We start from the raw sequence: 16,131 nt of genomic DNA on the forward strand, positions 1-16,131 counted from the left end.
CAAACTCATCTAGAAACACCTGCTCACCTGACAAGACTGTTGGACTCACCTGCTCAGGTAATAATAGTTATAATAATACACTTTAGTTGTACATGACTATTCCAAACAAGGTTACATGTGCTTTACAAAACAAAATAATATTACAGAAACATAATATGGATGAGATTAATGATCAAAAGTATTACATTAAAATAAATAGAAGACTTTATAAGAATATATAAGAGAAGCAAGGATAAAAAAAAGGAAAAAAACTCACAATAAAAGTTACATTTCAAGAGTGATCTTTGCCAGCCTGAGATAAAAAAAGGCAAACGAGAAACTATACTTTAGGTTTGGATTCTTATTTTATAAAGAAAGTAATGCTTTTAATTTGTACTACTACTGTTGTCTCTGTACAGACATAGGTGTCAGGTTTGTGGGAGAAACCAGTAACTGTACTGGTATTCTGGAGATGAATCACAGGGGCGACTGGAGACCAGTGGTTGGTTCTTTCATTGATTGGAACATGTTATCAGCTGTAGTGTGTAGAATGGCGGACTGTGGCTCTGCTGTTTCAACAAAAATGAGTTCTGGTTCTACACAAAAATCTGTATGGATGATTACATCTTCCTGTGTTGGATATGAGTCTTCATTGAGGGAGTGTGTGGGAACCTGGTCTGAAACTTCCACTGACAGACTGGAGGTGGTCTGTTCAGGTAACACAAACTATGACTTCAACAATGACAGTAATTGTTACAGTATCTTGTTTACTGTAATCTATCTATCTATCTATCTATCTATCTATCTATCTATCTATCTATCTATCTATCTATCTATCTATCTATCTATCTATCTGTCTGTCTGTCTGTCTGTCTGTCTGTCTGTCTGTCTGTCTGTCTGTCTGTCTGTCTGTCTAGGTCCACCTGATTTGGATGCTATTAATGCATTGAATGGGACATTATCATGTTTCATCAGACCATTGAATGGGCGAAGTAGGCGACATACTGACCTATCCGCGATTTATCAAACCATTCATTGAGTGTTATCAGGACATACTATACTGTGTGTGTGTGTGTGTGTGTGTGTGTGTGCGTGCGTGCGTGCGTGCGTGCGTGCGTGCGTGCGTGCGTGCGTGCGTGCGTGCGTGCGTGTGTGTGAAGGTGTGCATGAGTGAGGTCTTATAGTGGAGTATGGAGGGACTACTGGAAGTTTTTATGCTCTTGAGTGATGACTATAACGAGCATTGGTTTATGTCTCTCTCTCTCTCTCTCTCTCTCTCTCTCTCTCTCTCTCTCTCTCTCTCTCTCTCTCTCTCTCTCTCTCTCTCTCTCTTCAGAGTCTGTGAGGTTGGTGAATGGGACTAGTTTGTGTTCAGGTAGAGTGGAGGTGAAGTCTAATCATTCGTGGGTCTCAGTGTGTCAAGGTGACTTTGACCAGCAGGATGCAGAGGTGGTCTGTAGGCAGCTTGGTTGTGGGGCTCCTTCAGTCCTCCAGGGGGCGCTCTATGGAGAAGTGAAAGGTCCAATGTGGACCAAAGAGTTCCAGTGTGAAGGTAGTGAGTCTGTTCTCCTGAACTGTAGAACCTCATACTTAACTAGAAACACCTGCTCACCTGACAGGACTGTTGGTCTCACCTGCTCAGGTAATAATAATACTAATACTACTAATAATTAATGTTATCTGTACATCACTATCCTAAACATGGTCCTTTACAAATCAACATTTTATTACAGGTAAATGACATGGATGAAATCAATCAAATAAAAGAAGATAGAACACAAAAAGGCATAAGACATAAGCAAGTATATAAGAGACAAAAGAAGAGAGTAATATCCTATAACCGTTTTATTCTGTACTCTCTTGTCTGTGTACAGATCCTGGTGAGGTCAGGTTGGTGGGAGGAAGCAGTAACTGTACTGGTATACTGGAGATGAAACACCAAGGAGAGTGGAGACCAGTGGCTGGTCCTTATTGGTATAACTTGAACCAGAACTCATCATCTGTAGTGTGTAGACAGCTGGACTGTGGCTCTGCTGTTTCAACAAAAATGAGTTCTGGTTCTACACATCAACCTGTATGGGTGATTATACCTTCCTGTGTTGGATCTGAGTCTTCACTGGGGAAGTGTGGAACAATAATGGCTCTTAATTCCACTGACAGACTGGAGGTGAACTGTTCAGGTAACTCAAACAATGACTTCAACAGTGACTGTAATCGTCCTTGTATGAAGGCTTTGCTTGATTGTGAATTAATACAATTCCTTATTTGAGTTTTTCCTCACTGAGAATAGTGTTGATTGGGCAGTTATGAAGTTAGAAGTGTAACTGGGATTTGAAGTTTTTTCTCTGAAGAATCTGCATCTACAGCAATTCTACTGTCTGAATAATGTGTACTCATACACACGCACACACGCACGCACGCACGCACGCACGCACGCACGCACGCACGCACGCACGCACGCACGCACGCACGCACGCACACACACACACACACACACACACACACACACACACACCACACACACACACACACACACACACACACACACACACACACACACACACACAGTAGTCTCTTCAGGCAGACAGTTGTCAATATTTCATTATTGGTTCAGGAATGCGAAGGTGAAGTATTATATTAAGGTAGATCATTTGATATGAATCCCTAAATAGTCTCTTAAAGGATTAAGAGACTATTTAGGGATTCATATCAAATGCTTTTATTTTTTCTTATATAGAGCCGTTCCTTCCATGATGTTTGGTTATGTTCTTATTTTCTCTCTTAGCCTCTCCTCTGACATCTAACATCGTCATACCTGCAGTCACAGTGTTAGTGCTGCTGCTGGTGGTGATGCTGTCCATTAGCGCCCTCTATCGTCACTGGAGGGTAATTATACATCTCTATTCACCTGGAATGAAAATGAGGGAGTTAAAGTTAGATATGAGGGGTGCTCTACCACAGTGGCAGCTCTTTTAGCCCAATGCAAACAGACCTGATTCTGACAATATAGAACATCCCTATTCCCCAAACCCGGTACTGTGTTTTTAAAAAAAATAGAAATGCCAACTTCCTGTTGATTTTGCTATTCGTATTAGGACCCTATCCCCTAACCCTAACCCGGACTGGATCCACGGATCTGGATCCGGATCTTCAAAGAGTAAAATCTACAGGAAGTTGACATTTGTATTAAAAAAAAAGAAAAGAAAACAGTACTGGTTTTGGTGATGTTCTATATTGTCAGAATCCGCCTTGTTTGCGTTTGTTTACGGGCTAAAAGAGAGCCTCTAGGGATGGCAAACTCATTTTAGCTCAGGGGCCACATGGAGGAGGGCCAGAGGGCCAGAGGGCCGGACCGGTAAAATCATGGCATAATAACTAATAATAACAATAACAACAACTTCAGATAGTTTTCTTTGTTTACTTTACTTAGTCTTAGTTAGTACAAGCACATTCTGAAAATGTAAACTTCACAAATAGGGATGGCCAAATGGAGACATTTTATTAACCGCTTACCGTTAGGCCTTACTGATTAATTAATCGATTACCGTTAAGAAAAAAAAATGTGTTTATAAAATACATTTTATTTCAAAGGGCCAAGTCTACACAGTTTGTTTTGTGTCTCCAGCAGAGTTTCTAGTGTCTCTATCTCTCTCTGGAAGAGGTTGCACATGAACTCTGCAGCCGCACTGAGGCGCTCCAACACAGACAATATCAATACAAAGACGAGGAAGAAGAAGAGGAAAGTGGAAGTTACGTGTGGTTGCAGGTGTAGACTTGGCCAAAAAGCAATTAAAACATTTTTGGCAAAAAAATAAAAAATAAAAAAAAATAATGCTTTGCAAAATCATCTCGCGGGCCGGATTAAACTAGTTAGCGGGCCTGATCCGGCCCGCGGGCCGTATGTTTGACATCCCTGCCTCTTCACTCTACAATGGATGTCAATGAGGAGCATATTATGAATTATCAATTCATCAATTTATCGATTCCAATGGAGCCTTTTTTTATGTCCTCCGTTTTGTGACAAGGGAGACTCATAAATCAATTCAGTTGTTTGTTTATGAAGTCCCTCCTTCATACAATTGTGTTACTTAAAAAAAAAACTAATGTTACTAAAACAATCCCTCTTAAAAACAAGATTTGTTTTTAAAAGCAGCACTTCAGCCTGGTCCTCACTAACGCTCATTATAAGATGGCACAATTTTGTCTCATTACTAATATCTCAGACCTATAATGCTTTTCTATGTACTCAAAGATGCTTCACATGGGGACAGGAGAAAACAAAACAGAAGAAGAATCAACTTCATTAGATAAACACAAATAATTATAATTGGTCGGCTGTGGACAGTTCAGAAACCTGCCGACCAATGACATCATTGATGGATATTCCAAGCTCATAGAAACTAGAACCTTTCTCTTTCTGCAAAGTTAGCATGCTGAAATAGAAGCCATTGTTCTTGTTTGAAATGAACAAACCTGTCTACCGATGATATCACAGAGTTAGGCAGGTTTCTGTACTGTCCACAGCCCTCCTGTGAGAAACATCTTATAATGAACATTAGTGAGGACCAATTATATGAAGATAAGGATGAAAATATTTAACTCCCGCAGTCGTATTTTTTAGGGACTTTTTATGTATTTATTTAAGACAGACAGATGTGATCCAGTGGTTTAAAGTTGGGTGCTGCTGTGTTTCTCCAGGTCACCAGAAGGCAGAGAGCAGATGTGGACATTGAGGTGGTTTATTATAATGTAAGACAGGAGAATGTTGAGATCATCATGTCAGTTCATCATGACCGTGTTGGTTCTGATGCTGAAGCTGCTGGACCCAGTGAAGAAGAATACCTGTATGAAGAGATAGATCAACACAGAGCTTCTGAAGTTGGACCTAGTAGTGAAGAGACACAATACCAGCAGATAGATCTACAAGATGTCGTTTTATATAACCGTGTTGGTTCTGATGCTGAAGCTGCTGAGCCTAGTGAAGATGAAGAATACCACCATTATGAAGAGGTGGATCCGACTGTAAACCACAACAATATGGACTAAGGGACGGACTAAGGGACGTCACCCATGCTATTGAGTGGGAAGGGGAGCGAGGGGTGGGTCTTTACTCAGTAGAACCCCCCAGTATACTTGTCTTGTCAATCACAACGTAGCCACGCCCCAAAAGCATACCCTTCTTTGTTGTCAATTTTATTAATGGGACCATGATTTACAAACAAAAAAGCTTTGCTAGGGTAATAAAACCAAGTGTAAAGTCGAGCCAAATATAGGCTCTATGCACAGCTTCCTTACTTCCTTCACAGGTTTTTACCAAATATACTAATTGGCTCTGTTCCATTCTCAAACAGTCAAACAGAGTCATGGTGCTGATATTGTGCATGTTGGCTCACTGGAAGTAGCCTGGTAACCCCCCCCCCCTTCTGGAAATCTGATTTGCATTTGATCTCGTATTAATGAGATTTCCGGAGGGAGGGGTTTACCAGGCTACACTGGAAGCACTCTGCTACACCAGTGGGTCTCAAAGTGTGGTCCAGGACCCTCATAGTTTGTCGAGGGGGTTACAAATGTCCCCTTACGGGTGTGTAACTCTGAACGGGTCCATTTGGTTCCATTTGTACACTCTCAGAGTTATGGGGGTCCTTGAAATTAAAATGAAGAACCACTGTGCTGTGCTACACTAAACGTAACAGACCTTTAATTCATATAATGGGTAAGACCTGTGAAGTAAGTAAGGAAGAGGACCAATTTTATTCCAATATGGCTGCTGTGCATAGAGCCCGTTCCCCACTTAGAGATATTCAGTGTTTAGGTCCAATACTGGATTTGTGTGTGTGTGTGTGTGTGTGTGTGTGTGTGTGTGTGTGTGTGTGTGTGTGTGTGTGTGTGTGTGTGTGTGTGTGTGTGTGTGTGTGTGTGTGTGTGTGTGTGTGTGTGTGTGTGTGTGTGTGTGTGTGTGTTCATAGATTGCCACACAGTTAACCAGTCTGAGGTACAGAATTATTTATTTGTTGTATTGATCTGGATGCATTGTAAGATCTGTTTCTATTGGCTTGTTAAAATATTATAATAGGCTACATGCAATTTATGATATATATGCTATTTATATAGTGCTTTACAAAACAAAACAAACAAAACAACTTTATTAACAGAATAACTAGTTAAAAGTAAAAAAAACAAAAAAAAACAAAGCAAAGCAAATGGTTAAAACAAAATGTCAATACATAATGCCTGTCTTTTCAATGTTTTGATTTATGTTTCTAACCCTATATATATATATATATATATATATATATATATATATATATATATATATATATATATATATATATATATATATATATATATATATATATATATATATATATATATTTATGAACTCTAATGGCAGTTAAGCAGCTCTATAGTTTGTATATAATTGTTTTTATTCTGAAACATCATCACTGTTGACCACCGCATATAAATAAACAGTCAAGGGGGTTCCAGGGTGTTCCCAGCTAAATTTGTTAATACAGCATCACAATCATTTTTAACCACGTCATGCCAAACTGCAAATGTACATCTGCTAGTTTCGGCATCAAATAGGGGTCCATAGTCTAATGCATAATCAAACTGTGGGGTCCATGAATTTATAAAGGTTCAGAACCACTGCTATAGAATGAACCACGAGGTGAAATCTCCAATGGGGGTCGCTGGCATATCTTTTCAAATGGGGGGTCCACGTGTTAATATTTGAGGGTCCTGGACATGAAAATGCTTGAGAACCACCATACAGATACAGTAGCCTACACAGAGAAATTAATTCTGGACCTAGAATCTGTCTATCAAATGACATGAATATTGTATAAAGTTGTGTTGCAGATTAAACGTTTTTATTGATTTCATAGATCGCTTCATACACTTGTTTGACAGCACTATCATCAGAGTTTTGTGAATTAATGTTCTTTTGTTAATGTGTATTTTACACTCGATACTTAAACTTGACCGTTGCTGTTCTTTGTTTGCTCTTTTTTTCCCCTCTCGTCTACACCACATGAGAATAGGGATGCTAGGGTTCAGCTGGTTAATGTAGAAAATAAAAATAAAATTGAGTTCCTATCCCGCAAAGATTTGGCGCCCCCCTGTAATATCTCTGAGGACCCCCTAGGGGAGTGGTTCTGAAACTTTTTCATGTCAAATGTATTTGGCCACGGACGACGGACCCCCATCTGAAAATATTTGGCAACACTGCCTGCATGGTGTCTCTAATAATGAAGGCAAACAAAAGTGTTGTCTCCACTGAGTTGTAGAAAGACCAACAGGCTGAAACTAGTAGTGTTGCATTATGGCTACTGTCTGACACAAAGGACTGTCCAAGTCACTAAGTGAAATTAGCATACATTAGGCCTACTTGTACTATAATAGAATTTGAGCATCCTACCCCATGAGGGTTCCTCTTTTGCATAAATATTATATTGTCCCATTGATTGTCTTGATTTTGACTGGAGTCGTTTCTGCTGATTGTCCTTCATTCAAAATAGACCTTTGATGTAACCAGGCTTGACCTAAAACAATGTAGTGGACAGCAAGAGTCTATATCTAGTGGATTTTTTAAATTTTTTAGATAAAACATGGAGACTGTAGGATGACGTTATGCATAGCTGGAATCGCTATGATAGCTTGAATTTATATAGCACCTACCGCCTATCATGAACCCTATGACGCTTAAAAAAGTAAAACACAAACTTAGAAAACAAGCAACTATTTGCTTAACCATTAGTAATGTATTAATGAGTGGCCTATATAGTATACACATAATGGTTCATATTTGTACCTATGTACATTATGTATAAGCATATAGCAGGTGATCTAACCTCATAAGGATTGTGAAGAGAGTGCACTGTTAACGCTATAATTGAAAGATTGATATGACAAAGAATATCATTCAATTATTAACTGCTGTTGCACATAATAAATGTAAACAATAGACAGGCGGGTAATAAGGAGGAACTCTTCATATAGAAAGTGGGTGGCTCTTAAAAGAGCCTTTGTGGGGTTCGTTCAGTCGAATGAAGTAGATTTATTTCTTGGCGGCTTTCTCGGTCTTCTTGGGGAGCAGAACAGCCTGGATGTTGGGCAGCACACCGCCCTGAGCGATGGTCACTCCACCCAGCAGTCTGTTGAGCTCCTCGTCGTTGCGGACGGCCAGCTGGAGATGACGGGGAATGATACGAGACTTCTTGTTGTCACGGGCAGCGTTTCCAGCCAGCTCCAGGATCTCAGCGGTCAAATACTCGAGAACAGCCGCCAGATAGACTGGGGCTCCAGCACCGACTCTCTGGGCATAGTTGCCTTTACGCAGCAGCCTGTGGACACGACCCACGGGGAACTGAAGCCCGGCACGAGATGAGCGGGTCTTAGCCTTCGCCCTAGACTTTCCTCCGGTCTTACCTCTTCCACTCATAATTTGGCTTTATTTCCAAAGTTTAATAACAAAGAAATGTGCTGGGGAACAGTGACACGAAGCATTTTATATCCTAAACATAGTACTGTCTGTGAGCGCCCCACCAATCATAAATATGAATGAGAGCGCGGGGTGTGTGTGTGTGAGTTCCCCTCCAATCACTACTAGTGGCGTGATCGGTTCCTCCCAGAGAAGGAGGTTCCTGACCAGAGACCAATCAGAGGATGACGGCGTCTCAGAGCCGCTGAAATAAAAATCTGCAGTTTGCGCTATTTCCAGCACAACTCGTATCTACAGTTTGCACAAAGGAACCATGGCACGAACCAAGCAGACCGCTCGTAAGTCTACTGGCGGCAAAGCCCCCAGGAAGCAGCTCGCCACCAAGGCAGCTCGTAAAAGCGCGCCGGCAACCGGTGGAGTGAAGAAGCCTCACCGTTACCGTCCCGGTACAGTGGCTCTGAGGGAGATCCGTCGTTACCAGAAATCCACCGAGCTGCTGATCCGTAAGCTGCCCTTCCAGCGCCTGGTGAGGGAGATCGCCCAGGACTTCAAAACCGACCTGCGCTTCCAGAGCTCCGCTGTCATGGCTCTGCAGGAGTCAGCCGAAGCTTATCTTGTCGGTCTGTTTGAAGACACCAACCTGTGCGCCATCCACGCAAAGAGGGTGACCATCATGCCCAAAGACATCCAGCTGGCCCGTCGTATCCGTGGAGAACGTGCTTAAACTCATCCGTCACTGTCGCAACCCCAAAACGGCTCTTTTAAGAGCCACCTACTTATTTCTTTAAAAGATTTCCACTTTAAAAACCGTATTATCAGCCATAACGTTATGACTAATTATAGCAGTGAAAGTATAATCTTAAGTAGTTCATAATATTATTTTCATTTCATCAGTGACGGGTCTCTTTCTAGCCATCTAGAGTATAAACCAGTGATTGATAAAGAAATAATGCCTCTGGTGACAGCTATGCTAATGTGAGAGGGTCATGTTTTTGTTTTCAATTAAAATAAATATATATATATATTTAATAAAGTCACCAGGACGCACATTGATGTTTCCAATGAGACCATTGCTCATTTGAGTTATAATGGGGTTATGACATCTGCATATAATGCATTATAGGGAGGGACACAGTCGGACGGTTACAATGGGTAATCTGCTAACGGTCATTGCATAACCAGGTGGGGCATGATGATGCAATCCCAACTGGCATTGTTCCCGAGCAGGCCGGTCACAGATTGATCTAGTTGCTCATAAATACTAAATGAATCCATGGATATCTCTCTCTCTCTCTCTCAGAGTGATCTCATTCTCTAGCTGTAGGTAATAATAAGGCGAATGGCTTTTTCCGAGTCTGCATTTACAGTTAACTGGTCCTAGAAAAGTAATAAGCCTAATCTAACACCAGAAATGGTACTCCCCCTAAACCCCCTTAAAACTAGTGTTGATCATGTCTTGTATATCGTTGTAATGGAAACAAGCCCCCCCTTTTGTGTTATCCTTTTAGCATCATTGTACCACTGAACTATTTGCAAACTGTAAATAGAATAATCAATCAAACGAAAATCAGACGATGTGTCAATTCAAATATATGAGTAATAGGCTACATATTTGCTCACAGGAAGCTTAATAGCCAAGAAAGTAACTTACAGCAACAGTTCACTTGTGATATATTTACTGAACAGTTATGTCCCCTGCAGCTATGAACGTATAGGCCTAATTCATATGGGGATGGACCTTATTTGCTATGGCAGTCCCACTGTTTTCATACAGAACGCAATGATGAATTAATCATAAAACGGAATGCAGCAGGATAAATTGCATCATGAAGTTTTTAAATGTGAAGCGTAAGTGCTGGCTTATACCTGCTGCATGTCTGTGTCCATAAGCAAGGTACCGACAGCGACAGTTGATTGTATAAGATAAGCTTTATTTTCTTTACTTTAGTTTGATCAGATGTTAATTATTCACAGTAAGTTATTTGTCCACCGTTCAATAGCTGTCAATGGGAATCGTTGCCTAAGGTCAGAAAACCTTCTATTTATAACTAAACGGATACTAAAACAATAATATAGTTTATATTATCCTGTCGTCGGGTATGTCTGCTAAGAGGATTAGTGTTAATGTTACATAGTTTAACATCGTTTTAGAAGAAAAATGATGGAGAAATTGTGTTTTGCCCTTTGAAGAGTGAGATGTTGAGCCTATCAATACAAAACGAGAGAATTCTTAGCGTCTCGGATAATGTTCATGACATAAAGAGACAAGTGTGCTAGCAGGTGTGCCCTTTGTTATATTTCATAATACACACAGTCGTTTATAATATCTTGTTTTTGTCGAGGAGAAAACAAAAGTGGCACATTAAGCCTCCTAGAGAAGAGGGGCTCTGTGTGCATTGACTCAACATGGTTCTCATGTTGTGTTTAAGTCCGGCCCCTTCAGTGTGTTTTCCACAGGCCTAGTCTACCGTACCGAGACTTTACACTAAGACAATCTACTACCCGAATTTGATAGAATCATGGCAGAAGTCGCACCAGCTCCAGCTGCGGCTCCGGCCAAGGCCGCCAAGAAGAAGGCAGCTCTCACTTTCGGTAGTGACCCAATGGTGAAAAAATAAATTTACTACGTCCAGAGCTCGATGAATTTTTGGGACCAAAAAAAGTGTCACTACAAAGTACTACCAATCAACTCTAAATTGCCTGAAACATACTCCTAACAGGTTTTCGGGGGGACGATTTTGGCCTCCACACTTAGTGATTTTTTCGGATTTAACTTTCGTTTCGGTTTGTTTCGGTAGTGACCCAATGGTGAAAAAATAAATTTACTAATTCCAGAGCACAATGTGTCGACGTGTTTTGAGCTTGTAGATTGACAATTCTTTGTGAAAAGATTTGGTGTAGATGGTAACAAGGCAAGCGGGAAAGTAAAGTTGCAACTTTACTAAGAATAGAGGGTTTAAGTGGTGAAGTAAATGTAGAAATACACTGTGCATCTAAATACTAAAAGGATAAGTATTTCCTTCTCATCTGAATGTTTCATGTCTCTGTGGCTCAAGAGATGTGTCACTGTTTATGAACCAAAGAGTTTAAGGTTCAAAGCTCCTAAAGAACATTTTCATTGTCCATCTCAATCCTGAAAAGGTGGTTTAAGTATTATGTTCTCAGTTGCATGGTTCATGCCACCATGGCTCAAGAGAAAACTCTTGGGTTTATAAACCGAAGGTTTAAGGTTCGAAACTCCTGGAGCACATTTTCACTGTCCATCTAACTTCTAAAATGTGGTTTAACTATTACGTTGTCTTTTGTATTATCCATACCTGTGTGGCTCAAGAGATAAACACAGGGTCTGAAAGCAGAAGGTTTGGGGTTCAAAGCTCCTGAAGAACGTTTTCACTGGCCATCTAAATTCTAAAAGAAGGGTGAAGGATGACGTTCCCGATTAGAACTTCCATGCCAGCGTGGCTCAAGAGATAAACACAGGGTCTGAAAGCAGAAGGTTTGAGGTTCAAGGCTCCTGAAGAACATTTTCACTGTCCATCTAAATTCTAAAAGGCGGGTTAAGGATGACGTTCCCAATTGTACTTTCCATGCCAAAACCATCTACTTTCAAACACAGGGTCTGAAAGTAGATGGTTTGGGGTTCAAGGCTCCTGAAGAACATTTTCACTGTCCATCTAAATTCTAAAAGGCGGGTTAAGGATGACGTTCCCAATTGTACCTTCCATGCCAGCGTGGCGTAAAAGATAAATCAAAGGTTCACAAACTAAAGGTTCGAGGTTCAAAGCTCACTCAAAACAACTCCTAAATAAAAACTAAAAGGGTAATACAACAAAAAAACAATGGCGCTACAATGGAGCTGTGGTCAATACAAACTGGTAATAAAAAAATGTCTCATATGTGAAAAAAAACAGTGGCCATAAAAATCTTTAATTAATATGTAAATTTATTAAGCTCCTCCCCCTGGAGGTGGGCTCCCTCCATGCTCCTCCCTCTCCTACCGGAGCTAAAAGAGGGCGTGAGGAGGGAGGCGGGCTTCATCCATGGTTCTCGCCTTAAAAAGACCGAAAATTGAGATCTTCCCTGACCAAGATTCAAACCCACAACCATCTGCTTGTGAAGCCTATGCTTTGCTCTTGCACCACCAGGCCTTTCACATTGATTAGGATTTTGAGGTTATATTTAAAGTTAAAGCAAGAGGTGACAGGTCAAAAGATGAATATCCACAGCAAACACCTACCCCTGACAGAATGACTGGATCTACTAGATACACCCTCTGATGATCAGGGAAAGGGTTCATTATGACACGACTGAGATTTAGGTTGTTTAAAACCATCTGTTAGAAAACGTTTACTCTGGCTGAGTCTGAACCCAGATTTACACTTTCATTGAAAGGAAACAGAGAGATGTTTCGTAATGTCATAAAAATTCATATACCCTTTTTGTCATTTATAAATTCCTTAGTTTCAGATGATCAAAACTATAGCAGTTTTGGTGTTAAATCAAGTAGGCTACATTGTTCTCACTTTGGACTGGACATTAAAAAATATGTTTTAAGTTTTCAACTATAGTTCCTCAAACAGTGCTGTATTATGACCACAGATCCTCTATGATGAACTGAATTAAGTTTAAGAAAATACCACTTCGCACTCATGGCATGCAGCATATCAATCAAAACAATGATCAATTATAGGCCGAGCTCCATACTTCGTTTTGAGGTATTCTAGTGACTCAGGGATAACAAATTACATAAATTCAACCACTTAAATGTAATGTATATTGCAACAACCAACCAAGAGTGTTGCAAACGGCTGAGTTTGTAACAAAATAAGGAAACTCACACAAACAAGGAACGTTTAAATTATTTTATTAAAACTAACTTAACCCCATATGGGTAACCGGTGAGCCTCAGGGCTCAATACTAGTGTATTTTCTGTTTTGTGTTATGAGGAAAGTTTTGACTGAAAATAGCCGATCGACAAGCTCACAACGTGTCGCAGTCAGCTTGTCGATCGGCTATTTTCTGCTAAAGCTATACCCACAATACGGATACTGGGGTGGTTAACAGTGCTTAAAGGGCAAGACCACTTTGGTAGAGGTTTGGGTTGTGTAGTTACCTTGCCATGATGCATCTCCAAAGGTGGGTAAGAAATCTAAAATAATTGCTCCATTGATAATAAAAAAATATGCTCCTCATTGAATTACATTGTAGGCTGAAACAGCTCTCAAAGTCACTCTTTTAGCACAAACAAACGCAAATAAAGTTGATTCAGACTATATAGAACATCACCAAACCCAGTACCGTTTGTTTTTTAAATAAAAATGCTAACATCCTGTTGATTTTGCTATTTTTATTAAAAAGAACTCGGACTGGATCCGCGGATCTGGATCTTCAAATAGTAAAATCAACAGGAAGTTGACATTTTTATTTAAAAAAAAAACAGTACTGGGTTTGGTGATGTTCTATATTGACTGAATCAGCTTTGTTTGTGTTCGTTTACGTGCTAAAAGAGTGACTTTGAGAGCCGTTTCACCGTACAATGTCAATGAGGAGCATATTTTGAATGATCAATTTCTATTCAATTATTATACAGCAATTATTTTAGATTTCTTGTTCACCTTTGGAGTTACATCATGACAAGGTAACTACACAACCCAAACCTCTACCACAGTGATCTTGTTCTTTAACAAGCAAAATCCAAAAGGCTGGAGTGCTCCCAGTGAGCTTCACGGTGAGAGAGAGAACAAGAATGAAGTCCAGCCACCTATTTTATAGAGGACAATCCAGGTGGGCCAGATCTCCATTGATGACACACTCCGCCCTCCAATCATTCTGACACACATGACACATGGTTAGTAACCATGACAACCACACCAGTGACCAACTTTCGTTTCGGTAGTGACCCAATGGTGAAAAAATAAATGTACTACGTCCAGAGCTCGATGAATGTTAGGGACCAAAAAAAGTGTCACTACAAAGTACTACCAATCAACTCTAAATGACCTGAAACGTACTCCTAACAGGTTTTCGGGGGGACGATTTTGGCCTCCACACTTAGTGATTTTTTCGGATTTCACTTTCGTTTCGGTTTCGTTTCGGTGGTGACCCAATTGTGAAAAAATAAATTTACTAAGTCCAGAGCTCGATGAATGTTAGGGACCAAAAAAAGTGTCACTACAAAGTACTACCAATCAACTCTAAATTGCCTGAAACGTACTCCTAACAGGTTTTCGGGGGGACGATTTTGGCCTCCAAACTTAGTGATTTTTTCGGATTTAACTTTCGTTTCGGTTTTGTTTCGGTAGTGACCCAATGGTGAAAAAATAAATGTACTAAGTCCAGAGCTCGATGAATGTTAGGGACCAAAAAAAGTGTCACTACAAAGTACTACCAATCAACTCTAAATTGCCTGAAACGTACTCCTAACAGGTTTTCGGGGGGACGATTTTGGCCTCCACACTTATAGTGATTTTTTCGGATTTAACTTTCGTTTCGGTTTCGTTTCGGACCCGACCCAAGAAGACCGGCCCCAGCGTCGCTGAGCTTGTCGTCAAGGCCGTGTCCGCCTCCAAGGAACGGAGCGGCATGTCCCTGGCTGCGGTCAAGAAAGCTCTTGTTGCCGGCGGCTACGATTTGGAAAAGAACAAAGCCCGCGTCAAGATCGCCGTCAAGAGTCTGGTAGCAAAAGGCACTCTGGTTCAGATCAAAGGTACCGGCGCATCTGGCTCTTTCAAGATGAACAAGAAAGTTGTAGCAGTAAAAGCGAAGAAGCCTGCTGTTAAGAAAGCTGTCAAAGCAAAGAAGCCCGCTGTTGCCAAGAAACCCGCCGCTGCTAAAAAGCCAAAGAAGAAGGTGGCAGCAAAGAAGCCTGTAGCCGCTAAGAAATCGCCGAAGAAAGCCAAGAAGCCTGCCGCCAAGAAGGTAGCAGCTAAAAGCCCGAAGAAAGCAGCCAAGAGTCCCAAGAAAGTAGCCAAGAAGCCCGCAGCAGCCAAGAAAGCCCCAGCCAAAAAGGTTGCCAAACCCAAGGCAGCAAAGAAGGCAGCTCCCAAAAAGAAATAAACGGTTATGAACCTAGCCCACCTTTATCCACCAAAGGCTCTTTTAAGAGCCAACCACAACTTTTTATAAGAGTTTTCATTTCCTAATTTTCAGTTGTTTAATGACCATAAACCAGTGGGGGTGCAATACGTTAGTCCGACAGCGCATTCCTCCGACAGCGCAGTGCTCCGACATTAAACATAAACCCGAACCAAACCCGCACCCTAACCCTAACCGCACGCGGATGCCACATAGTCGGAGAAAAGGTCTGTCGGATTAACTCATGCCTCCCAACCAGGGGTTCTCACGCTTTTTCATGTCAAGGACCCCCACTTGACACTTATCAGCCCGCGGACCCCCAGTTGAAAAGATATGCCAGGAACCCCCATAAGAGAAGATTAGTTACAGCTCTAGCAGTGATTCTCAAACATTTTAATTTCAAGGACCCTCACTTTGACATGCATTACGGCTACGGACCCCCATTTAATGGCATTTCTATCCCTTGGACCCCAATTTATATTGTAATATCTATGTTAATTTAACTCTGAGAGTGTATAATGGAACCAAATGGAGCCGTTAGGGTCCATTTGGCCCTCTGGAACTCCCTCAAGGACCCACTTTGAGAACCAATGCCATAATAAACCATTCGCAACATGTTTTGGAGCTCACTGAA

At 41.0% G+C, this 16,131-nt stretch overlaps 3 protein-coding genes across 3 annotated transcripts in view; 2 read left to right on the top strand and 1 right to left on the bottom strand.

Moving 5' to 3' along the window:
* LOC311058363 (uncharacterized protein) overlaps positions 1 to 15,479 on the top strand; it is a gene marked incomplete at both ends in the record, with an annotated part of 195,684 nt that extends 180,205 nt beyond the window's left edge. The window contains one exon of the mRNA XM_084075800.1: positions 15,318 to 15,479. Within this exon, the coding sequence (XP_083931926.1) occupies positions 15,318 to 15,479 (162 nt within the window). The remainder of the gene's footprint in view (positions 1 to 15,317) is intronic.
* Positions 1,238 to 9,146, top strand: LOC311058422 (histone H3.2; the record flags this gene model as incomplete). Its single annotated transcript, XM_084075859.1, has 3 exons — positions 1,238 to 1,270; positions 2,500 to 2,546; positions 8,720 to 9,146. The coding sequence occupies exon 3, from the start codon at positions 8,736 to 8,738 to the stop codon at positions 9,144 to 9,146; it is 411 nt and encodes a 136-aa protein (XP_083931985.1). The 5' UTR covers positions 1,238 to 1,270; positions 2,500 to 2,546; positions 8,720 to 8,735.
* On the bottom strand, positions 8,039 to 8,422 carry LOC311058382 (histone H2A-like; the record flags this gene model as incomplete). The annotated part of the gene is made up of 1 exon (XM_084075819.1): positions 8,039 to 8,422. The coding sequence occupies one exon, from the start codon at positions 8,420 to 8,422 to the stop codon at positions 8,039 to 8,041; it is 384 nt and encodes a 127-aa protein (XP_083931945.1).
* Positions 15,480 to 16,131: the final 652 nt, after the last annotated feature.

The sequence above is a fragment of the Gymnoscopelus microlampas genome (assembly GCF_963454915.1).
Source record: "Gymnoscopelus microlampas genome assembly, chromosome: 13".
NCBI lineage: Eukaryota > Metazoa > Chordata > Actinopteri > Myctophiformes > Myctophidae > Gymnoscopelus > Gymnoscopelus microlampas.